This window comes from Oikopleura dioica, chromosome 1 (genome assembly GCF_907165135.1).
Source record: "Oikopleura dioica chromosome 1, OKI2018_I68_1.0, whole genome shotgun sequence".
NCBI classification, from domain to species: Eukaryota; Metazoa; Chordata; class Appendicularia; order Copelata; family Oikopleuridae; genus Oikopleura; species Oikopleura dioica.
The window spans coordinates 7,500,742-7,521,669 of NC_137291.1; the positions used below are offsets into that span (position 1 = coordinate 7,500,742).

At 41.4% G+C, this 20,928-nt stretch overlaps 5 protein-coding genes across 8 annotated transcripts; 3 read left to right on the top strand and 2 right to left on the bottom strand.

Moving 5' to 3' along the window:
* Positions 1 to 405: 405 nt before the first annotated feature.
* Positions 406 to 7,240, top strand: LOC145698128 (nuclear exosome regulator NRDE2-like). The gene is made up of 13 exons (XM_081775336.1): positions 406 to 798; positions 876 to 1,376; positions 1,579 to 1,883; positions 2,050 to 2,138; positions 2,250 to 2,344; positions 2,498 to 2,593; positions 2,765 to 2,925; positions 3,072 to 4,013; positions 4,181 to 4,382; positions 4,645 to 5,487; positions 5,757 to 5,854; positions 5,904 to 6,002; positions 6,644 to 7,240. Exons 1-13 carry the CDS (start codon positions 412 to 414, stop codon positions 7,155 to 7,157), a joined length of 4,332 nt encoding a protein of 1,443 aa, XP_081631462.1. The 5' UTR covers positions 406 to 411; the 3' UTR covers positions 7,158 to 7,240.
* Positions 7,236 to 12,057, top strand: LOC145698139 (uncharacterized). Of its 2 annotated transcripts, none has more exons than XM_081775346.1 (11): positions 7,236 to 7,459; positions 7,606 to 9,214; positions 9,254 to 9,365; positions 9,407 to 9,764; positions 9,805 to 10,301; positions 10,385 to 10,528; positions 10,640 to 10,708; positions 10,754 to 10,848; positions 10,945 to 11,039; positions 11,084 to 11,157; positions 11,198 to 12,057. In XM_081775346.1, exons 1-11 carry the CDS (start codon positions 7,357 to 7,359, stop codon positions 11,288 to 11,290), a joined length of 3,249 nt encoding a protein of 1,082 aa, XP_081631472.1. In that variant the 5' UTR covers positions 7,236 to 7,356; the 3' UTR covers positions 11,291 to 12,057. The 2 variants fall into 2 exon arrangements, with proteins under 2 accessions (XP_081631472.1, XP_081631478.1); XM_081775352.1 differs by having other exon boundaries at positions 9,257 to 9,365.
* On the top strand, positions 10,634 to 18,334 carry LOC145698218 (chloride intracellular channel protein 4-like). Of its 2 annotated transcripts, XM_081775423.1 has the most exons (7): positions 15,706 to 15,795; positions 16,111 to 16,203; positions 16,387 to 16,502; positions 16,581 to 16,706; positions 16,753 to 16,862; positions 17,466 to 17,641; positions 18,168 to 18,334. In XM_081775423.1, the coding sequence occupies exons 2-7, from the start codon at positions 16,162 to 16,164 to the stop codon at positions 18,291 to 18,293; spliced, it is 696 nt and encodes a 231-aa protein (XP_081631549.1). In that variant the 5' UTR covers positions 15,706 to 15,795; positions 16,111 to 16,161; the 3' UTR covers positions 18,294 to 18,334. The 2 variants fall into 2 exon arrangements, with proteins under 2 accessions (XP_081631556.1, XP_081631549.1); XM_081775430.1 differs by lacking the exons at positions 15,706 to 15,795; positions 16,111 to 16,203 and adding an exon at positions 10,634 to 10,638 and having other exon boundaries at positions 16,388 to 16,502.
* On the bottom strand, positions 13,837 to 15,321 carry LOC145698190 (uncharacterized). 2 transcript variants are annotated; one of them, XM_081775402.1, is made up of 8 exons: positions 15,178 to 15,321; positions 15,097 to 15,128; positions 14,756 to 14,902; positions 14,635 to 14,701; positions 14,460 to 14,572; positions 14,314 to 14,393; positions 14,187 to 14,270; positions 13,837 to 14,145 (listed from the first exon to the last, which is right to left on the bottom strand). In XM_081775402.1, exons 1-8 carry the CDS (start codon positions 15,223 to 15,225, stop codon positions 13,904 to 13,906), a joined length of 813 nt encoding a protein of 270 aa, XP_081631528.1. In that variant the 5' UTR covers positions 15,226 to 15,321; the 3' UTR covers positions 13,837 to 13,903. The 2 variants fall into 2 exon arrangements, with proteins under 2 accessions (XP_081631528.1, XP_081631520.1); XM_081775394.1 differs by having other exon boundaries at positions 13,837 to 14,148.
* Positions 18,335 to 18,399: 65 nt separating the features above from the next.
* On the bottom strand, positions 18,400 to 20,858 carry LOC145711883 (uncharacterized). The gene is made up of 11 exons (XM_081789572.1): positions 20,512 to 20,858; positions 20,178 to 20,469; positions 20,047 to 20,129; positions 19,889 to 20,007; positions 19,769 to 19,843; positions 19,592 to 19,724; positions 19,466 to 19,546; positions 19,067 to 19,396; positions 18,973 to 19,023; positions 18,513 to 18,740; positions 18,400 to 18,471 (listed from the first exon to the last, which is right to left on the bottom strand). Exons 1-11 carry the CDS (start codon positions 20,599 to 20,601, stop codon positions 18,400 to 18,402), a joined length of 1,554 nt encoding a protein of 517 aa, XP_081645698.1. The 5' UTR covers positions 20,602 to 20,858.
* Between the last annotated feature and the right edge of the window lie 70 nt (positions 20,859 to 20,928).

Consider the following 20,928-nt stretch of genomic DNA (forward strand, 5'->3'; position numbering starts at 1 on the left):
GCTAAAATGAATCAAAAGTCCATTGAGGAACGTCTTGCTCTAGGTATAAAGCTAGTGAGCGGATGATCGATTGACTGAGAAATGAAATTCTAGAAGAAAATGAAAAACGAAATAAAGTCAGAAAAAAATTGAAAATAAAAAAAAATAATGAAGAAAATGAGGGAAGAAGTACGACTGCCATTTACTGAATTCTGAATATATATTTTGTGAATTTTAAAATGATAAAAGCTAACGTTAGAGCAACATGTATAGTTATTCCAACGGCAGAACAATTAATCTATCCCGTAGTCAAAGAAAATCGTGATTACTTTCTGTTAATGAACTTTGAAAACAATTAAAATTATTCCTAATGAAGCTTTCGCAACTAGTAGGGAGTATTTGTTCCTCATCTTGACCTTAAGATTTTCAGAAATGCCGCTTTTCGCCGCTGGGGCGGGATCATCCCCTCCCGATTCTAGCAGCGAGCAAAAGCATGCGACTTATGTTGGCCAGATCGATCCTTCGACGATGCTCTCGATCATGCGAGTCAAGAGCGACAATCAACAGAACCAAAAACCCTTCTTTCCAGAACCAGTCCATGTCGACGACGAAGAAAATCAAGCGAAACAGAAGTCGGATAAGAAGAAGAAATCGAAAAAGTCGAAAAAGAAAAGCAAAACCGACGAAAAAAGCGAGAAAACACGACTTCGACCAGGAGAAATCGAAACGAAAAAAGGCGTTTATTATTTGGATCAAGCTCCTGTTGGATCGCTGTTTTGTCTCGACAAGAAAGGGGACACTGAAAATCGCATTTTCCAGGTAACTAGATGAAATTTAATCGCCTTAGAAAATGATGGAAACTCGACAAGTAAAAAATTTCAATTATGAATTTTTAGAGAATCTACAACGGAGAGCTTCCAGTCTACAAACGCATCAATCGAGATATCGTCGGTCTTGAAAAATACTTATTCGAAGATAAGAAGAAATCAAAGAAGAAAAAGAAAAACGAAGTCGGCCGGTACTTCGACAAAAAGAACAGAAAACTGATCAAAGCAGCTCCAGCGGCAACGGCTCGTTCGATGAAGAACAAAAACAGGGCGATGGAAGACGTCGACAGCCAGAAACCAAAACTGACGATGTACAGTACGGAATTGATTGAAGACTTCCACGAAGACAATGAAATTGAAATTTTGCAACTGCGGACTCGCGATTTCAACAGAAAGCTTCAAGAGTTTCCTGAAGACGTTTCGCTCTGGCTTGAATTCGTCGAATTTCAAGACGAGCTATTTGAGGATCAAATAGAAAAGGCTCAAAATGGCAAGAACATCTCGCGAAAAGTGCTAAATGAGAAGAAAATCGCGATTCTGGATCGAGCACTGGATGTTAATCAGAAATCGGTGCGACTCAGGAATGGGCTCGTCAAATTTTTCTGTGTGAAAACCTGAGTCAGGGTCAGTCAAATGTCTATTGATATGCTGCCCTGTTATCATTAATGAAATTCGATTTCACGCATTCAATTTTCTGAAAAAAATCTATTATTTCTGATTCAGGACCTGTTTCCAGGGCTTATTCTTGACAAATTGTTAACAGGTTGTTGAGCCTAAAATCAGGGTAGCTTTGCTCCATTTCGGCAAAAAGATCTGGCCTCAAGAAGAGCTGCAAAAGCGATGGGAAGGACTAGTCTTTTCAAATCCGCATTTACCAGAACTATGGCGGGCGTTTTTGGACTCTCAATTCAACACGCCGCTGAAGGCGAAAATGAAATACTACCAGAAGCAATTCGAGACACTTGGAGCAATCTCCGAAGGTTCGTACGCAACCACCCCTCCGGAAAACTTGGAGGATGAAATGATTATTAATTTGAATCACTTGACAGCTCAGTTGAGCCACTTGGGCCAGACAGAAAAAGGAAAAGGGTAAACAAGAGCTTAGTTTTTTCATTCACCCACAGCGCTTATCGTAATCAGCTTATTATTTACTAAACAAAAGGGCGTATGATAATAAGGGTCCACTGAAGAAAACCTTATTTTTTTGCCTGAAGCCCTTTCTCGTTACTTTTTCATCCCTTTTAAAAGCGACTGCGATTTATCAAGCCATGATTGAGTTGAATTACTTCTGCCCACCTGCTCTGCGAATGCGCAACCGCGAGAACAAGCTCAAGGAAAAGTTCTATCTATTTTTAAACGCTTCTCTAATTATGAAAAGTTGTCTTTGACAACTCTAGTGCATGTCTGTTCGTTGATCTTTGTTGATATAGAACTTGTTAAATTAGGCGGCGGAGCATTACTGGGAGTCGAATCTTCCACGCTGCGGCGAGGGTAGCCATGTCAGCTGGGCTGAATATTTTATCACTGCCGGCGCAAAGGCGAGGGTTGTCTCACTAGTCGATCGATTGCACTCCAATTTCGGATGAATATTACTTTCATATTACCACTGGACATGCATTTGAGCATCGAATCCATGCCTAGTATATTTAATCAGCAGCAGAAATGTTCTATTTGTCAACCCGGCTCGGTAGAGATTCACAGAAGAAAACACGGACGAGCTGGACGAGAACGAGTTGAAGATGATCAATCAAGACGAGGCGGCGGGCCTCAGCTGGGCACGGGTTGAGGTGGGCAAGGCACAAAGGTTAAATAGAATATTCCCACATCGCTTATTGGCTTTTATTGATGCTACGACAAATTAGCGTGTGGAATTCTCGATTCAGCCTTTGTTTAGTAAACAAGGCGCTTTGAATGAAATTCAAGAGAGATCCTCTTCCTTGATTCCAATTATTTTTAAGGTGTACAGAGACAGAAGACATTGGCTACCACTCAGGAGTTTGGAAGACGATGACGATCTGGATGACCACGAGCGGCGCATTAAGTTCTCAGACATCCGTAATGCTTTGTTCTGCCTCCCTGATGATCAATTATGCATTCGACTATTATTCAGCTTCCTGAGGTATTTTTTTGCTCTTTACTCACACTCACCGGCAGTTAAACATACTTGAGAATGTTTCTTTGTCCTTTTCATAGAAAGAGAGAAAGTCCTAATCCAAGATTTTAATCAAAAAATCGTAAATATTAATTAACAAAATGCTCTTTCAGATACCTCGGCGCTCCAACGCTGTCAGACTCTGTCCCAGGCGACATCGTTTCCGACGAGTTCTTCCAACGTCAAATAGTTTCTCACGGGCAACTGTTCTATTCTTCAACCACAAGTACCGCCGCGCCCAAAAACATTGCCGATGCACTCAACTCGCTCACGAGCTGCCGCTTCTATCAACCACTGCCACCCGCCTGCGGGCAAACGTACGACGTTGATCGGCGCCTCGGGACATGCCCAAAGATGAATCATCAATTTGTGGCGAGGCTGTTACAGCAGATTCTCGAGAAAGCAGAAGTCAGTGGCGCTCTCCACGATCCAGATGCGAAACTGTCCTTTGCCACAAATGGAATTTATTACTTCCGAAGCAGACTGTTCTTTTTAAAACAAGGGGGCGTGCAAATATCACGAGCCCACAAAGATTACAAGGAGGGGAAAAAGTTTGCCAAGGCGGTGCTCAAACGTCCGGAGCTCCGTGGGAACGTCATTCCTTGGTGCGAGTTTGGCAGATTAGAGGCTGAAGCAGCTGGAGCCACAGCAGCTGTGAACGAAATTTTCACGAATTGTCTCGCTCTCGGCCACTCGCTCCGGGCAAAGGCGGACGATTTCAAGGTCTTTGCGTGTATGTTTTATGTGCTCAAAGAGATGGCGATGGTGATCCTGTTTGGCTCTGATATGGCCGAGTACCCCGCGTTGGCGCGCGCATTCATATCGGCCGTAGGCACCTTCCTGGCCAATGAGGAGGCGCCCTCGCTGGGCGCGACGTTTGAACCAGTCAAAGTGCTCCGGATTCGAAATGAGCTGATCGATTTGCTGGGAAAGCATGCGACTGCATATCGTGACGATATTTATGCGTACTACGGCTGGTCATGGGGCGAATCAGCCTTTTTCGACGTTGCAGTCGTCGTTTCCGCATTTGAGCTGGCTGTAGGGGATGTTACCAGGTAATGGATAATTGGATGGATCATTAGAGAGAAAATCTTACCCTGAAAGTGATCAATTATCGTGAGCGATTTTGAGTTTACGCTGAGTGCGCTTTTTAACTATTTTTGTTTTTTTTCTTTCTCAGAGAATATTTTTACGAAGAAAGAGAAATAAAAGAATACTTCAGCTCCCTGGCAGCGCTGGAGAATGTTATCGAGACGATGAAGACAACTTTAGGGCCCCTAGTAGAACATTACGACCCGACAGTCGTCGACGAACCGAGAATTAGACGTCGGAGAAAAGATCTTCATTCAATTCATTTGTACCGAATTCAGCTTTTCGCCAAGTTTGCGACGAGAGAGCAGAGTTTGACGAAGAATTTGTTACAGGTATTTTAAACAAAAGATAAAAGGGTTGCTTTGAGTACAAAGTCATTGAGTGATGGTCTTTTAGGCCAATCTTGCGCGAAAATTAACCGTGAATATGTAGAATATTCAGAGGAAACGAAATAATTGTTGTCGCGGTAATTTTTTTAATTTTAAATCATGCAGAAAGAAGGCGACCCTGCCCAGTTGATCCACAAGGTCACTTTTTCTCAATGAGTTTATTTGCGATTCTCAAAGCGCGTCTGAAGTTACTCTGTTTTTTCAGTTCCGACAATTCGTATCGAGTGGATTATCGGATTTCCCATCGTCTGTTGAGCTTCTCTACGTTTGGTACCACGTTGAATCGATGAAACTTGGAATCCACCGGCCGAGCGATAATCTTTCCTCCACTGGTTCCGTTTTACCGCGTCAGATATTTTCGATTTTGTACGACTTGTCGCGAGAGTCCCGCATCTCGAATCTGCATGCTTCGGCTGATACTGATGCAGACTCGTCAAATACGGCGCGAGTAATGACAACTGGTCTGCACCATCGAATCAGGAAGAAATTTTCCGCCGCGGTGGAGAAGTATCCTCAATGCGCGTTGCTCTGGAGAATGTATTTGGCTTTTGAGAAGAAAATGGACAACGAGGCCGAGTATGAAAATGTCTTCTACAGGGCGATTGATCATTTGCCTCATGTGAAGTGCCTGTACATTGATGCGATTATTTACATGCCCTACAGAATCGACGAGTATTTACGAACCATGTCTGACAGAGATGTGAGACTACGCGTGCCTATCGAAGAAATTCGAATGCTGCTGAATATACCCGTTGACGAAACGCAAAACGCAGAAGCAGCACAAGCAGAAAGCGCACAAGAGAACATCAAACAGATGCGAATCGACGATGACGAGGACCCTGACGTAGAAGAAATACCTATAATTATCAAAGAAGAAAGGGGGAGACGATCGAACTCGAGAGAGCTCTCGCCGGATAGAATGGACGATGTAGCTTCAAGTGGCGAAGAAGAGGAGGATGAATACGACTCTGTACCCGCTTATGAGGCGCCCCACAAGAGAGCAGACGATGACGATCGGAAAAGAAGGTCTTCCAGAAAAAGGAAAAAGGTAATTTTACTTATAATGGGTGAAATGATAAATTTCACGCGTCATTTTGAACTGTAGTGAATTTACTACGTTCAAATATTTGCGCGAAATCGCCCATTTAACACCGCCAAATCTGATTTATTTTTCGTGGCTTTTGTTAGTCTGAGTCATCCGCGTTTTTGGGTAAATACAGTACGAAACGCGAGACTCTCTGAGTACGAGCGGTGAACCACTCGCCTGAGTCACGATCCAAAATAGATGTTATTCACGCTCTGATTGCGATTTTTAAGGGAGTACAATACCCCGATCCCGAGTTTGACCGTCGATGGGAAAAGAAGCGGCGCGACGCCGAAGATGCGAAACAAAGGGAAATTGAAGAGCGGCGACGGTAAATTATGAATTGCCAACGAAAGGCCTAAACCATTTTTTCTGTGCAGGCGACGTGACGAGGAGAGACGCGAGCGATATCGAAGTCATGACGATTACTCCGATTATGATGATGATCATCGCGACTATAGATCAAGATCGAGATCAAGGTGAGTCGCAAAAGACCTTTATTAATGCAATTTGAATCTGTAAAGTAGCTTTATTTCGACTTGAAACTTTCAAGTTGAAAGCCCGATTTGAATACTTTATTTTCTTTGGCACGAGATAAGATAAATTTAAATTTTCATTTTTCAATTCGGCAATTTTCAATAAGAGGCCTTTTCTTATATTTACAATTAAGGAGGTAGATATCAAGAATCGGATTTCCTGTCAGTGTTTTCTCAAGTTTTTAACAAAGTGACCCCCTTATTTTTTCTGCTCAAAATTTATTTCAGGCAATTATCTATTTCCTATGGAAGCCAAAAATTTATATTTCTTGAGCTTTCGAGGTGCTACAATGCAAATCTGACACCTCCGATTGTCTCCAAAATGACCATTTTAAGAAAGTTAGCGATCTTTGACGAAAAATTTTGTTAAAATTTTTTTTGAAATTCAAAATTTCAGCTTCCATAGGAAATAGAGAAAGGTCTAAAGTTTTTGTTTCCAAAGTAAAATAAGGGTGTTACTATTTTAACTTTGGGAGAAAAGTCTGACGGAAAATGGCGATTCTTGATATCTACCTCCTTAAACAGGATTTATTTGCTCGGTATGCGTGGCTAAAGAAGGGATGATTTGCATAATTCACATTTAGGTCACGTGAACGAGATTATCGAAGGTCAATCAGCCCAGCCCGGCACCAGCGAGATCGGCGATCGCCGAGTTATGAGAAATCATCGCGCGACCGGAGGCGCGATTCCAGAGATCGACATCGCGATTACGATTCTTACGACAGGCACCGATCCAGGTCGCTGAGTAGAGACAGAAGAGATCGTCGAAAAAGCCCGTCTTATGACGAGAGAAGAGGAAGAGGCAGAAGTCAAGAGAGAGCATCAAGAAGATCAAGATCGCCTTCGTATGAGAAAAGATCAAGGAGGAGTAGAACTCCCGATAAGAGATCAAGGAGGAGTCGAGAAAGATCCCCGGGTAGATCAAGAAGAAGCCCAGTCCCTGTCAAATATGACTACGACGACAATGACTACGGGTCAGAACGTTACGATCCATCGCGGCCTACTCGTAGCCCTCCTAGGGATGAAAAAAGACGAGACAAAAGAGCGCGCTCATCTGAAGAAGGAGGGTCCTCGAGATATTACTCAAGCCGTCGATGAAAAGTTCAACTTTCTATTATATTTTCAAATCCTATTCTTCAATTCAGCAGTTTCATCACTGAAAACTTCCTTCAACAAATTAGATGAATTATTTTTTTTCCTCTTTTAGACTGGGAATGAGCATAATATAGCGTGTATAGTAAATATAAATAGAAAACAACGAAACGAAGAAAAAGAATCCCTACAATATTAAATCGGAATGGGGAAATTATTTGCCTGCTTCGGCGGGGGATTCAAGTGCAATAGAAAAGTCGAATCGTTCGAAAAAACACATGCCTTTTTAGCCAGTGTGCCAGGGACGGGTCAAGATCTTATTAGACTATACTTCACACCTCTTCAATTTCACCCAGAGGGTTCCACGTCACGCTCTTTTGTTTTATAAGTTTCATCTCCAATTGGAAAGAGGGAGATCTAATTTAGTGATGATTGACCCGTTTTATAGAAGAAGTATATCGCCATTCAAGATCGCTAGAAGAGCTCCTGCTCGGGAGCAACAACATCAAAGAGTTACCAAAGCAATTCTTCAAGCTCGTAAATCTCAAAAAACTCAACTTATCCGACAATGACCTCTCAAACCTCGGCCCCGAGTTGTCACAGCTCAGCAAGCTCGTCGAGCTCGATCTGTCGAGAAACGATCTCGGCCGAATTCCGGAAAATATCAAGATGCTCGCGCTGCTAGAATCTGTTGACTTCTCCGCAAATCCAATGACGCGTATTCCTGACACGATGGTCAACCTTGCCTCGCTCAAGCACATGAAAATCAATGCCATTTCGCTGGAGCGTTTCCCGGAAAACTTTGGCGACCTGAAAACTTTGGAAACATTAGAAGCACGAGAGAACATGGTGATGACGCTACCAGAATCAATCTGCGATCTACCGAATCTACAATATCTCGATTTAGGAGAAAACGAAATCACAAAGCTTCCAGACAAATTCGGAAAGCTCTCAAAGCTACTTGAACTGTGGATTGACGACAATGACTTGACATCCTTGCCCGATTCAATTGGCGGCCTTGTAAATCTAACCCTCGCCGACTTTACGAAAAACAAACTCGAAAAAATCCCGGACTCAATCTCCAACTGTGTAAATATAAGCGTCCTCACTCTCAAAGAAAACTACCTTTCCTACTTACCTAACTCGATCGGCGCGCTCAAGAAATTATCCGAACTCACTGTCGACAACAACAAACTTTGCGAATTAACAGACTCTATCGGCCAATGCGTCGCGTTGACGGAGCTCATTCTCACCGAAAATTTAATCCAAGAGCTTCCAGAATCGCTGGCCAACTTATCAAACCTCGGTGTCCTCAATGTTGGTCGAAATCGAATCACGCATTTGCCAGAGAGAATCGGCAAGTGCAAAGCGCTTCGGATGCTCTTTCTCCGTGAGAATCATCTTGAAAGGATACCAGACACAATCGGCGACCTGAAGAACTTGCAAACTTTGGACGTGGCCGGGAATAGACTCGACTATCTTCCCGATAGCTTGCTGCAGCTTGACATAAAAGCGGTCTGGCTCAGCGCGAATCAAGCTCAACCTCTGGTCGCGTTTCAAGAAGACACGATCACGGAAAACGGTGTGCAAAAGAAAGTCCTAACATGTTTCCTTCTTCCACAGCATAAATTCAACAACGAAGACTACGTGCCTAAACCTTTAACGCAAAAGATTCCAACTCACGAGAGCTTATCGCAACCGCCTGAACCAAGGATTCAATTCGAAGCGGAAGAGGAAGAGTCCAATACGGACGAAAATACGACAGGTTTCAATCGAGTGCGTGATTTTACGCCACTGCCAAAGGATCGTGATCGCATGAAACAAGAAGCGCTGAGCTACGCGCAGAAGAAGCAACAAGAAGAAGATGAAAAAGAGCGAGCAGCACAGCAAAAGAAAGAAGAAGAAGAAGCGGCTGAAGAGGAAACGGATGAACTCGACCCGCTTATTGTTCACAACGAGAGTGAAAGCCTCGATGACAGCAGAGAGCATGCGCAGCTTCAGCAAAATGGCGTCAGGTTCGACCAAAGCATCCAGGAAGAGGCGCCAATGGAGCACCGACTAAAGTGAGTGTGACTACGTTTAGCAGCTTTAATAAATTTTAGAAGGACAAACACGCCGCATTACAAGCGAGAAGCAAGGCTGACGAATATGGATCCACCTGGAAATTTGATAATTGACAACAAGCCCAATTTAAATCTATCCGCAACTCCAAAGGTTTGTCAATGGCTGATTTGTTGAAAATAAAAATATTCTAGGTCCTGGAAATCGTCCTCGACGGTGCTGGTAGCTACGGTTTGTCCATTGCCGGCGGTCTAGGCAGTCCTCCATACATTGAAGGTGACAACGGTGTCTTCATCTCCCGCGTTGCCGTTGACGGCCGGGCCGAAGCAGGTGGAATCGAAGTTGGTGACAAAATCGCCAAAGTTAACGGCGTAAACGTTTTGGACAAAACTCACGAAGATGTTGTCGACATTTTAAGACAATGTAGAGAAGTCGACGCTGCACCCGAGTTTGTTCTCTATCGCTATCCATTGAACCAGGGCTTCCAGCCGCTTGTAAATGAGTCTGACTCGGAAGAAGATGCGGACGAGAAGGCTTTTATCAATGGAACAGGTAGCTTTGCGCTCATTATTCTAAAATAATAAAAATTAAGCCGGAATCAATGCGCAGCTTGACTTCAGCGTTCTGTCGAGCGACAGCGTCGATGAAAAACCACTACCAATTCCAGATCTCGTTCAAACTCCAGTATACTCGTCGGAACCAGCTGAAGACGGTGACTCTTCCATGCCTCCACCTCCTCTCTCGCCGCCAGAAGAGAAACAAACTGAGCCTCAAGAGACGCCTGAAGCGCTTCCTATCATCCAGCCCGTTTCACCGTCATCGGTAACTCTTGAGCTCGAGTCGACGACGATTGATCCGTCGATTCCTGAACCTCTATCGTTCCCTGATCAGACGATAGTGAATAATGATCCCTTACCTTCCCCCCCGCTTACAAGCGAGAGTCTACCGGAGCCGGTAGCTTCTCCAACAAAGCCATCTCCCAAATTACCCTCGCAAATCACGCTCGCTACTCCGCCAGCTTCTACAGCACAGCAGCCTCCAATTGATTTTCAATCACCAAAGCCATTCAAGTCTCCTGAAAGACAACCGGTAATTTTATAAATCATTCGCGTTATGATTTTCTACAAATCATCATGCTTCGAATTTTTAATTTGCTAACAATCATTCCCCAGGATGGCGCGCAAATGAGTTTCAAAGAGAAAATGAAAATGTTCAAGTCCGGCCCCGCTCCAAATTCGAGGCCCCAGATGCGAACAAAAATCTCACTCGTTAATAACCAGGATCTCTCCAGCATCCGCGCTGACGAAAATCGAAAGGTACTAATTTTGGCTTCGCACTATCCTTCTTCTTTCCACCGGCAATAATGTGAAGGCAGCATTAGTTGCTTTGAGTTTGGTTTGTTTTTTTTTCACGCGTGTGCTTTTTAGTTGATTTCACAGAGTGCGGCACAGCTTCGACAAGAGAAGTTCTTTGACCTTAATGACTCGGAAGATCTGGTAAACAAATTACCCCTCTGTACTCTTCGTTGATTTCAATTTTAGTACCGCCAAACAGCCGATTTGGACAATGGCGCGGGAGGAGATCAACCACCCAAAATCAAGCGAGCAGTCACTACGTCTAAAATGGAAAATCCTCTGTTACGGGGCTTGCAATTCTACATTCATAGCGCTAGACTTTATTTATTTAAATTTTTAAAAAACCTACTCGGTTTGATTTTTTCTAAGCCCTCGAAGACTGCTTTGGGCGGAAGTTCAAGCACTGGCGGTTCGCATATTCCGAGAGGAACTGATCTGACGGATTTGGAGCGTGAAGCAAGTCTTTCACTTGGTAAATTACGGTTTATCTTGAACTTTGTATTACGCAATATTAAGGTCAGAGCGTGAGCCCACGTGAGTGGGAGCGGGATGTCGAAAGGAGTCGCAAGCTGCGCATGGAACGGATGAAGGTCAGTATTGCGTCGTCTAGACATCTGTTAATCCTTTTAGGAAATGGACGACGACGCCAAGAAGGCCCAGAAAGTCCTCCGTCGCGAACGAAGTCTCAAAGGCGAAAACTACAACCTTCCGACGACGCGATAAAACGTCCATCCTTCAAAAGTACCTAAAACGCCCTAAAGTTCCACCCGTTCCCTTCACTCCATAATTTTTACTCTCCTTACGCCTCCAGATAACTCATCTCTTTTTCGTTTTCTCAACGAGGGACGATGTAAGCAATTGTACAAATTTTAATATTTTTCTTGGAAACAAACGACTGTATGTTCTCTTGTGGCCTTTTGAATCTATACTTTTTACAAAAACACAAACCGTCAAGTTCAAATAACTACCGTTTTTTGTGTAAATAGGTCCTTTTGGTCCATTTCAATTTGCTTTAGGTCAATTTCGGGGACTTGCACTATTAATTGATATTAAATATAATTATTATATATATCGAATTACTTCGGCCGTCATTCCACTGAAATAGTCCCTCCCAGATCCAACCAATCCTCTCTTTGCTTATCCTCCTTTCCCTATTCTTATCAACACTTTTCTTTCTGCAATTATATTTTCACCCATTCGCTCACGACCGAATTCATATTTTAACCACGGTTTGAAGAATCAAACATTCCCATAACTCAAAAAATCTTCTTTTCGAAAATTAAATTTTTCTCAAAATTCCAAATTTTGGAAATTCTCTTCGAAAGTTTAGCTCGAAATTTCGCTGTAACATAATTTAAAAAAATCGCTCAAAGTCGCTCTTTACAAAAGTGAACGAAAAAAACTGAACTGTATAAATCGCAATAGTTTCTTCTTACGGCCACTTAGGCCGTATTCGTTATGTCCTTTCAATAAATCTGCAATTCAACAAACGACAGACAAGACTTCTGTAATAAATATAAACATACAAGAAGTCTTGGGGCTATATATTTTATTCAAAAATAGATTATCATGAGATCACTAGCAGGACCGACCCATTCAAATCCTTCATCACCGTAGGAAGAGGTCAATCCTTGACCGTACAAGTTCATTTGTTCAAAAAGCTCTGCATCCATGGCATCAATGTCGTCCACAACTAAATAAATCAGCAATTTATAATTCTCAAAGTGTTGATATACTGTCGTTTTCATAGCAAGTTTGGTCAATTCCACCTCCAAGGGCATCTCTATCTAGCTCATCCAGAACTGCATCATCAAACTGATCATCGTCTCCATCATCTCCATCGGGGCCATCATCACCGTCATCGTAGTCAAGGTCTCCGGCTTCAAACGCGTCATTATTCATGAAATCTTGAATTTCGTCAATGTTATCTCTAATTAAAGATATATTAAAATCGTCGATTTCTGCTGTTTTACCCGCCATCGTCCTCCTCCTCCTCAGTATCTATCACGAGATGCGACTTATGTCAAGTTTCCATTTCATGTTGTGGACAAAAGTTGAACTTAGCATGATGATGGATCGTTCTCTCTTATTCAAAGGGGAAAGCAAATTTTCATTTCCTCTTTTCAGTTCAGAATCCTTCAAAATCGGGACAAATAATAATCGCAGCTCTTTCCTGAACCGTCTTCTTCTTCCTCTAAAGAGTCGTTCTTTTCTCTTTCCATACTAGCCTTAGCGAGTAGACAAATTGATCGAAAATCTATTCGTCGACTTTTATCCCTTGCTTTCTCTTCGGGTACAATATTATTGATAATATCGTAATTATGACATTTTTTGAGAAATTGCCATCGTTTCACCGCCTTATGCTGGGCTAAGCATCCAGTAAGCAGCAATCATGAATTTTTTTCTATGAGCCCAAGACTTTTGCTTATCGAAGGATTTCGAGCGTCGAACGAGGTTCTCTTCGCTTGGAATTTTCCAGCGCGAGTGAAAATACTCACGCATGTTCATTTCTATTAAAGATCTAGGTATTCTGAAACAGGAGGTAGGAGATCCTGTCTATTATGAAGCGGATAAGAGAACGTCGCAATTTATCCATGCAGAACAGATTGCACGATCTGTCAAAGTTGGAAAACAACATTTGCTAATGATCACGCTCCCGAAATTGCTTGAAGAATATGTGCAAGGAACAGTTATTGTTTATTCTCACATATGATATGAATAGCAGAGATGCTGACTTTATTTTTGTTTCATGACTGCTGCTAGGTAGTCGTAGTACGCCTTCAATGTGTCATCAAAGAAATTCGCCTTCAAATGGGTTAATTGAGGATCAGTTTTGGGAACCATTCTTCAAATCATCTGTTTGAAGAATATCATAAAAATAATAGAACCCCACCGAGGCCCTGAAAGTCTCCGTCGTCGAGATAGTCTGCTAGTGTTCCCCATTCATCGTTTTTGACGACCGATCGTTTTTGCATCGGTCTCCCCGGGCTAAAGGCGACTGGATTGTTCCAATACTTACGAACGTTTTCCAAAACATGTGAAAAAGAATCTTTTGCTGTAGCAATACTGACGGCAAATGCCAAAACTAGGAAATAACGATCAGACTTATTCAAGAAAATATACCTAGAAAAAGTCTCATTCTTTCTTCGCGTCTAGGAAAAAATTGGTCAAATTGGCTTTTATATTCGCGACCCACCACTCAAAATCTGATGGGAGCATAAGTAATTTTTAATGCATTAATTAACCGCATCTCGTGGCTTTTTCTCAGGTGATAATTTATTTTTGCAGTTGAATTCCAAAAAGCATATAATGGCGAAAAAGTAATAAAAAGCTTGATCAATTTGCAGTGGTCGAGTTCTGATTTGTTTGACTTTCGACGGTTGTTTCTGATTCTTTTGTTGTTGTTTCATTTGTCGTCTCAGTTGTCTCGATGGATTCTGGCGCAGCTGATTCTTCGGTGGAGACCTCTACTATTGGCACAGGCCCACGAATATAAGCTTCATCGTAAGATAGATCGATGTCGTCAGGATTGTAGTCGTCAACCCATGGATCTACAGTGCCATTCTTGTGAACCTCACCTTCTGAAATACAATATCGTAGTGCTACTTCGTCGTCTTACCTGTTTCACTCCACTTAGTTCGGTTAAGATGAGACATCTCATCATCTTCTGGATAGTCAGGATATTCATCGTACGTTGGAGGAGCTAAAAACTGGTTGCAAATTATGGTAAATACAGTGAGGGTAACCAAGAGGGTTTGCGCCGTAGTTGTAGTTTTCATAGCTGTCGTAGGAGTCGAACGAGTCGTCAATAATTTCCGTTCTGTCGCTTTTTCGAGGTTCAAATTTTAAATTTTGATTCACGTATTCGCTGAATTTCATATTTTGAACCTACCGATCTCCATTGCCATTGACTATAAGCGGCGGAGCGAGTGGGTTTGTCGTTCCTGGCTGAATATTATTCCGGTTGGAGATGTTTCCATTTGCAACCACATATGCGGTCGACATGCTTTTTGCGGGTTCGTATGAAAAAGAATTACGAATGACGATTTCTAAAAAATCAACCCTTGGCATACAGCTGATCCGAATAATGCCAAACTGAACACTCCAATATTTCTTGACACATTTATTCTTCCACTGAAACAAAAATTACAATCGAAAGTCCTGGTCCAGGACTCCTGGATGATTTACCTTCGCTGAAAATCTCGATGAATATCGAGCCGAGGGTTCGATCGCTGGACTGGAATTTCTTCAAAAGATCTGCCTGACTGTGGCTCGTCACACTGAGCGGCTTCTAAATCAACTGAGATCTTTGGCGGACAGACGTCTTCTTTGGGATCCTGTATCGGAGCTTTCTCTAGATCGACTTCGTATATTTTCAGTTACTCTTAGAATAAGGGCAAAAATTTCATATTTGGCTATTTTGAACAGTAACTGAATTGCCGGCTAATTTCAAGACGTCTTGTCAACTGTTTGTCTCGCATCTGCCGGATATAGAGTTCATGACACCTACAGTCAACAAGATGCTCCTTTCCTTACTCTCATCGTCGATATATTTCGTTACCTAAATCACGTTACATGTAGTCAATGAAGAATCTAATTTTTGAACTCACTTCTTTCTCGAGGTTTGTCTCTGCTGGTGAAATTTTCAAAGTCGGCATTTTGATTTCTGAGAATTTTTCTGTCAGAAAAGTGTAAAGAAGCAACTTTTTTTGATCTATCTAGAAATTACTATGTAAAAATTTATAAAAATGTTTTTAGGCTTATTCTGATTTTGGCTAACTGACACCTTCAGTCAGACGGTGCTGATATGCACATGCTTTGACAGTGATGTCAGAAGGGGATGAGACATTGAATGTCATCAGTAATTAAATGAGACCTCATCAAATAACAAGGCTTCCTTCGAATTTGCCCTCTAAGTGGGGTTATGATTTGCGTTTAAAATAATGACAGTCATTGTGCGATTGTCCAAGCAAAGTGTACAGATTTGAGTAAGAGGATGAGCTCCCAGCGCGTAGTACAGTAATCCTCCCTTTGAAAACGCGTTTGTCCTGGTTCTTTCCTCCAATCGGCGGGGCTCACTTCCTTGTGCAAATATCATCAGAGCCGATTGTTTGCGCATGGCCGCCATAAAGCGTCTACTCCGACACTACGTCACACCCCGAAAGACCAGCGCGGCCAGGCTTATTGCCTCTTTTCAAGTGTGAAACAAGTCAAAAGACTGCAAGAGAGTGAGTAAAGCTAGAGTCTAACTTTCTACAAAAAAAGAAAAAAGAGATATTCATCCGAAATAAGAATCATTAAATTCACGCTAGAATCGTCAAGAGATCCCTCATCTAACCGAACAATCAATTGAAATTCAATTAATCTTCCAACTTATTAACAAAGTCGGATGACTCCGCTAACATTCACCCTTACTTTTATTCAATCAAATAAGAAATCACCGGCCATGCCGAATCACAAAAGAAAGTTGGGGATTTTTACTGCGAAATCTGTTTTTATTCATTTTCCGAAAAAAGCCACAAAAAAAAGACAAATTTATTCAGAAAGAAATCAGATTTCTCGAAGAAGAATAAACAGAGAGAGAAAATTCAGGGATGTCGGAACAAGAGGCGCCGGAACATCAAATTGTGCTTTTTGGAAGGGATACTGAAGGTCTGTTAAGAATCAGGCTTTGTGCCTTAGGGGAGGGCCTTGTCTTGGTATTTATCCACCGTCAAAATCGTACCTTAGTCAAATTTACAGAAGATCATCGTACAGTATTTGGTTTTACACGTGTGACTGTTTGTGTAAATCTGACTGTATTTCGTATCCCTCGAAAAGTAAAAGCCGGCAGCGATCGAGAATGCATAGGCTGCTGCCCCTTCTCGCAGGGCCTCTTCATGATGCTCTGGCTCAAAGGATCCGTATTCAACGTGACTACGGTCGACAAGGATAGGTGAGTTTCTCTAACCATGGGAACGACGATTATTCACAATCAGAAGCTGGGAAAACGGTTTCTAATAGAGTACTTCAGCAAGCCGAAAGAACTCGCTGATATTGCGCCCGGGACCTCTACTCCGTTTATTCTCTTTAATAACGAAGTCGTCACCGATCCGCCCAAAATTGTTGAATTCCTTGAAGCTCAACTTCAACCACCAAAGTGAGTTACCAACTTTGTTGCCTTCATTGTCTACTTGAAAGTTTAGGTACCCAAATTTGATGCCAGTCAATCCAGAAAGCATGCTCGCTGGCTTCGAAATCTTCGCCAAGTTTTCCGCGTGGATCAAGGCTAAATTCGACAGCCCAAATTATGAAAGTAAGTACCCCCCTTTCCAGAGGGTTTTAAAAAGAGTGGTTAGTTTCTTATGTCAAAAAAAATTATCCGTTGTCGAGCAAAAAACTTGTCACATCAATGAAATTTTCGTCCATTTATGGTCTTCAAAGAAAGTCCCCTCTTGAGGGAACGGAAAAATTAGCAATGAATCTAGTTCGTGATTATAAGAACATCCCTACGCCTTTTAGCGTATTTAAATATCAATTCTAGTTACTAGCTAAAGTTTTATGGTGTTTTGGTTGAATACTGCCCGACTGAAAGTATTAGCCAGGCTTCTAAATATTGAGTGCTTTAACACATGATTACGATATAATCAGAGCTTAGTAACTAAGCTTGATCCAAAAGAAAGAGATATAAATATATTCGTGTGATTAAAATGCTACTTTTATTGTGTTTAGTTTTGTGAGCCCTGAGAGAAGAGGGCTTAAAATAATTCACGTGTGCAATCTAATAATGGGTGGAATTCGTTGATAACATTATTGAAATACAACTGAATAAAATGAAAAACAACTATATCAAGTGTTGACTAGATACCCTTATGGTCCCCAATTATAGCTCTAGAAAACGCGCTTTCACGTGATTCAGCCCTGGAAAAGCGATTCCTGACACATTTGGCCAAATTTGATGCCTTTTTGAAAATGAACTCCGACCGAAGATTCATCGATGGAAATACGATGACTGCTGTTGACTGCAACATCTTACCAAAGTTGCACATTGCTATTGTTGTTGCGAAAGCCTTGAGACAGTTGGATATTTGTCAAGTAAGTAATATAACGAGTATAAGCCAGGATTAAAATAAAATTATTCAACCATGATTATTCTTGATTTTATTTCAAAACTGAGTAAAAATATAAGGTGTTTTTGGGTCCAATAACGCCATTTCATAAAAAATAAGACAAATAACAAAAAAAGTATGGGAAATATAACTTTTAGTATTTCCCAGGACATAAAAATCGGCATCTTAACCTGTCTCGGTTCAATAATGTACCCGTTGCAATCCTGAGAAGGAATTTCTTCTCATTAGAAATCAATCAAGAATACAGTGAATGGTTATAAAGAAACCCCGGGTAAAACAGTTACCCTGGCTCCGGAAAGTTTTTATGTGGATTCTTGATAAATAAACCCTTATCAGTAAGGGTTGCAAAGATATATAAATTAAAGGGTATTGCCTCCAATGTTAAATGCGAGCATGGTTAAGGTCTTAAAATTTGGATTACTAAGATGATGGATGGAAAATACAAAAATAAAAACGTCTGTCAAAAGTTATGGTGTAAATCTCTTTTTCAGCAATACACTGGAATCGCGCAATACATGGCGAATGCTGCTCAACATGCTGAATTCTCCCAAACCTGTGCGCAGAACGACGAAATCATCTGGTCCTACGGAGGTCCAAAGCCAAAACTCAAGAACTAAAACCTGAATTTGTCTCCGAATTATCAAATCATGTGAATAAAATGGACTTTTTTATCTTGCTTTATTGACATTGAACGTAAACGTAGGGGTACTCGTGTTATCGGACTTAATTCCAAAGAGAGAACTTCGAAACTCCTTGATGTTGAATTTCAGGAACTTGCGAATCTGGCGGTGTTTTCTGAAAAAAAATGTTTTTCGGTTGAGCAAAACTAAACTTGCTTGAATGATCTTTCTGAGAATCGTGTCGATCGTTCCGTTCGTTTCATCTTTCAGTTCTCGCAGTTGATCGACAGTTTGCTTGAAGAGCGCTGCAAACGGCGAGAGATTAATATCAGAAAGAGAGTTGGAAAAGATCATGAAAATGTTGGTATCCCGTGGGATGCAGCGACGACGAATTCGCTCCGTTGACTCTGAGGTTTGTTCGATCTCGTCGGTGTCCAGGAGGCACTTAAATCTTTATTAACTAGCTTGCAGGATGAAAGGAGGAACAAAATATGAGGCCTACGTGTTGGCCGGTAAATATTAGTCTTTTAGCTATAAGATTGATCGTTTTGATCTTTGAAATTATCTAATTATTTTTTGCCATCTAAAAAACCGTACAATCGGTCAATAAAACACATTTATGATTTTCATCATGATTTCTAGAGCTCGATTCTCAGCCTTTGATTCTAAGCGATACCTGGTTTTTTGGCGTCTTCATCATCCAGCTATCGATAACAAAAAGTTGCGGCTAAAAATATACCCTGATTCAGATCGAGGAAAATTATAATTACGATCGCAATCGCCATCGAACTAAACTTCTTGATAAATTTAGAGGGCTCCGCAGTTTCATCGTCACTTCCATTGTTTCCTTCTTTGATCACCCAGCCATGTCGAGCGTTTTCAGGTGTGATGATGACAATGAAAATTATTTGTGAAATATTCGGTAGGAAGCTCTTTTTCAAAAATGAGCAAAATAGATCTTTGAAATTAGACTGTCTTTTCGACAATTTTGAATTTTTCAATAAATTTGCTCCTTTTAACTTTATCAAAATTTCCATAAAACTCCACTGCTTTTCGCTTACATCCAATTCAGAGCATATGTAGCCGATGCTCTGGAAGACCTAAGACAAATGTTTTCGACGGTGTCTTTCAGCAAAAAGCGAAGGTTCTTCTCTGCGAATATTATATACCTCTGTGTAGTGCTTAGCCGCCACTGCTCCGAATTTGTCTCGTACAATCACCACACGTGGGGAAGATCCTGGACGAGTTCCCTTGATGGTTATTCAATAAATATAAACTCATCTGACCCACTGTACCTTTATCACGATATCTTTTCCTTCGGTTATTTTAATCGAGCTAGCAAGTCGGTGTTTGATTTGAGATACTTGGCCGCATTCGTGGCTAAATCCTTGCCGAACAACCTTTGTTTCTTGCAGCGCTTGATTGATTCTAATTATTTATATATAAATTGCATAAGTTATGTTGCCTGGCACCTGTAGCTAATTTGCTCGACATCAATACTCTCCCCTTTTTGAATCGCTTTTCGATATTCCGTAACCAAAGCATTGCTAAAAGTATTCGGTTTGATACTGTCCAGAAATTTTAAGGCTTACCAGAAAAGAGAACCGCGATCCATGCTCCGAAGACTTAGTGTATTCTTGACGGTTGAAAAATGAATGAATGTGTTTTTATCCGGCCGTATTTGGGAAAAGATTTGCGAAAAAAGATCATTCTAAAAATGTTTTTGAAGAGATCTTCTTTCGAAACTTACTGTGTACTGATTCATCGACACATTTTCTTGGACTGCTTTTTGAGGAGATTCAACAGGCTTTTCGATGGATGGAATGTCTCGATCTGAAATTTGTTTTTTTTTTTGCTGGAATTCTTGAGTTTATTTCAAACTTGAGTCCAAAATCGGCAAATTTGTCTGTTCAAGAATTCTCGTCGCATCATCAGAAGTTATCGGATTAATTTGAAATCTTTGAGCTGAAATCGTCGATGGGATCAAATTTGCTGGTTCGTGGGGCAAACTGTCAAATTGCACAGTTTTCAGCGACTCTTCTTCGGATCCTCGGCAGGCATTCACGTAGACAACAAACTTGGTGTCCTTTAGCTTTTCTTGAAGATCTGGTACTCTCATCACCAGGGTGTAAATTTTCGCGAGTCTCCAGGATCGAACTTTGTGGCCCATCATCTTCAATTTTCTTGAGCTTCAACAACAACATGAGCTTTCTACCTGGAGATACTCTCCCTTTTGATCATTAGTTCCGTGGCATCCGAAGTAGAGCATCACAAAGTCAATCTTTTCATTGCAACTAAAGTTCATCAAGTGATGAATAATGTCATCTTCAATTCTTCCATATTCCTCAACCAACTCTTTTCGCCTTTCGATCTTGATTATATTCTCCCCTTCTTAGGGTTTTTTAAATCAGTCTTACCGACTAACACTAATCTTACGTACAATCAAATTTATCCTAGAATCCAAATGTTTTCTAAAAGTATAAACTCGTGACAAAAACAGGAATGGAATTCATCAAGCCCCACAGATGTTCAGAGTCAGCTGTAGCTCCGTCTCGCTTAGAGATGTCATTGTAAATGAGACTTTATGAGTTGAGCTTTGGGCTTTATTTCCATTCATATAGTAAGCTTTTCC

Excerpts from the sequence above, each read along its gene's own strand:
- LOC145698128 (XM_081775336.1), top strand. The coding sequence starts at position 412 with ATGCCGCTTTTCGCCGCTGGGGCGGGATCATCCCCTCCCGATTCTAGC. Across the intron at positions 2,594-2,764 it reads TCAGCTGGGCACGGGTTGAG|GTGTACAGAGACAGAAGACA; the intron begins GTGGGCAAGGCA and ends ATTATTTTTAAG. Across the intron at positions 4,014-4,180 it reads GCTGTAGGGGATGTTACCAG|CTCCCTGGCAGCGCTGGAGA; the intron begins GTAATGGATAAT and ends AGAATACTTCAG.
- LOC145698139 (XM_081775346.1), top strand. The coding sequence starts at position 7,357 with ATGGGGAAATTATTTGCCTGCTTCGGCGGGGGATTCAAGTGCAATAGA. Across the intron at positions 9,366-9,406 it reads ATCTATCCGCAACTCCAAAG|GTCCTGGAAATCGTCCTCGA; the intron begins GTTTGTCAATGG and ends AAAATATTCTAG. Across the intron at positions 10,302-10,384 it reads AGTCTCCTGAAAGACAACCG|GATGGCGCGCAAATGAGTTT; the intron begins GTAATTTTATAA and ends ATCATTCCCCAG.
- LOC145698190 (XM_081775394.1), bottom strand. The coding sequence starts at position 15,225 with ATGCCGACTTTGAAAATTTCACCAGCAGAGACAAACCTCGAGAAAGAA. Across the intron at positions 14,573-14,634 it reads TATTCGGATCAGCTGTATGC|ATGTCGACCGCATATGTGGT; the intron begins CAAGGGTTGATT and ends CCCGCAAAAAGC. Across the intron at positions 14,149-14,186 it reads AACTAAGTGGAGTGAAACAG|AAGGTGAGGTTCACAAGAAT; the intron begins GTAAGACGACGA and ends ATTGTATTTCAG.
- LOC145698218 (XM_081775423.1), top strand. The coding sequence starts at position 16,162 with ATGTCGGAACAAGAGGCGCCGGAACATCAAATTGTGCTTTTT. Across the intron at positions 16,204-16,386 it reads AACATCAAATTGTGCTTTTT|GTAAAAGCCGGCAGCGATCG; the intron begins GGAAGGGATACT and ends ATCCCTCGAAAA. Across the intron at positions 16,503-16,580 it reads ACTACGGTCGACAAGGATAG|CAAGCCGAAAGAACTCGCTG; the intron begins GTGAGTTTCTCT and ends AGAGTACTTCAG.
- LOC145711883 (XM_081789572.1), bottom strand. The coding sequence starts at position 20,601 with ATGAACTTTAGTTGCAATGAAAAGATTGACTTTGTGATGCTCTACTTC. Across the intron at positions 19,547-19,591 it reads GAAAAGATATCGTGATAAAG|GGAACTCGTCCAGGATCTTC; the intron begins GTACAGTGGGTC and ends ATAACCATCAAG. Across the intron at positions 19,397-19,465 it reads CGGCTAAGCACTACACAGAG|GTCTTCCAGAGCATCGGCTA; the intron begins GTATATAATATT and ends CATTTGTCTTAG.